Raw genomic sequence first — 1388 nt, forward strand, 5'->3', positions numbered from 1 at the left:
ACTATCAAATATCAAAAAATAATTTATTTTACTATAATTCACTTTTTAAAAAACCTACCCGCTAAAAAAAAATACTTTTTTTAAACAAACAGTGACTAATATAATTTATACTCAGGTAAGGGAAAAAACAAAAAGCAGAAAAGCCTTATTGGTGCACGAATTCTCTTTGTTTTTGCTCTGCAGATACTTGGAACATCAAGCAATTTCGAGGGAAAGAGGGTTCAAAAGGGAGTCAAGAATGCAATGAACAGTGATGAGAAGAAAGACGGTATGGAAGAATTGATTATGCATACATGAAGCACGGTGAGGAGCAGCATTTTGTGATCTGGGATGGATGGAAAAGACAGATGAAACTGACATAAACAAGTGGCTAATCCAAATTGACATTAGAAATCGAGTGTGGAGTTGTTGCTATTTGCTAGGTCTTGTTGTAGTCGCAGTGTAGTCAGATGAGCATTTTACATCATGGAAGTTTGATTTTCTTGTGGAATCACACGATTGCTGTGCAAGTGGAAACATTTTCCAGCAATGTGTGAAAAGAAATGTAACGTGTGATTCTCACTGGAAAAATAAAATGTTGTTACAGCTCCATGATGAAACTGTGGCTGGCTCTCTGTTGTTGTACATTTGACCATCATCTAATTTTATTTTTTTTAATATTTGATATTTAAATTAATTTTTTCTTTTTTTAATATTTGATATTTAAATTAATTTTATATATATTTTGACTAATTCTATAGTATTTAAAATTAATAATTATAAACTTTTAATAACTCTGAAATTTATAAAAATTAAACTGATAACTTCTAAAAAAAATATAAGTAAAATTTAACTAATTAAATTATTTTTTTTAAAGGTTTTGATTAATTAAGTTACATCCTTTATAATTATCTTCTGTCAACATCTTGCTATGTTATACTAGTTTCTTGATAGTTGCACAATCATAAAATTAAGGGGTCCTGGAAAAAGGATGGCCTATAAATAAGATTTGGAGTACATGTTCATGAGCATTATTCCAAGTTAACAATTAGACAGGAGAATTTGGAATCAGTGTAAAGAAAAATCTGTGTATATTTATCACACTTAAAGTCGTATTCTTCTTCTTCTTTTTAATGTTTAAGAAGTGTTTTTAAAAATTATTTTTTATTTTAAATTAATATTTTTTTATGTTTTGGAATATAGTAATATGCTATGCCAAAAAAAATTAAAAAATATTATTTTAATATATTTTTAAATAAAAAATATATTTAAAAATAATCACAATCACACTTTTAAATTGCCTCTTAAAACACAACAAAACCACCCTAAAATCAATGAATAGCAAGCCAAAGATTTCTCTTGATCCATAAATATATCTTAATATCGTGAAATTATCAATTTATGTATTG

The 1388-nt window shown here is 26.9% G+C and overlaps 1 protein-coding gene across 1 annotated transcript in view; it reads left to right on the top strand.

The window, feature by feature from the left end:
* Nucleotides 1–655, top strand: part of LOC105108780 (probable inactive poly [ADP-ribose] polymerase SRO5) — a 3924-nt gene extending 3269 nt beyond the window's left edge. Inside the window, exon 5 of the mRNA XM_011003231.1 lies at nucleotides 184–655. Within this exon, the coding sequence (XP_011001533.1) occupies nucleotides 184–297 (114 nt within the window). The 3' untranslated portion in view covers nucleotides 298–655. The remainder of the gene's footprint in view (nucleotides 1–183) is intronic.
* The last annotated feature ends 733 nt before the right edge of the window (nucleotides 656–1388 follow it).

The sequence above is a fragment of the Populus euphratica genome, unplaced genomic scaffold (genome assembly GCF_000495115.2).
Source record: "Populus euphratica unplaced genomic scaffold, PopEup_1.0 scaffold198.1, whole genome shotgun sequence".
Lineage (NCBI taxonomy): Eukaryota > Viridiplantae > Streptophyta > Magnoliopsida > Malpighiales > Salicaceae > Populus > Populus euphratica.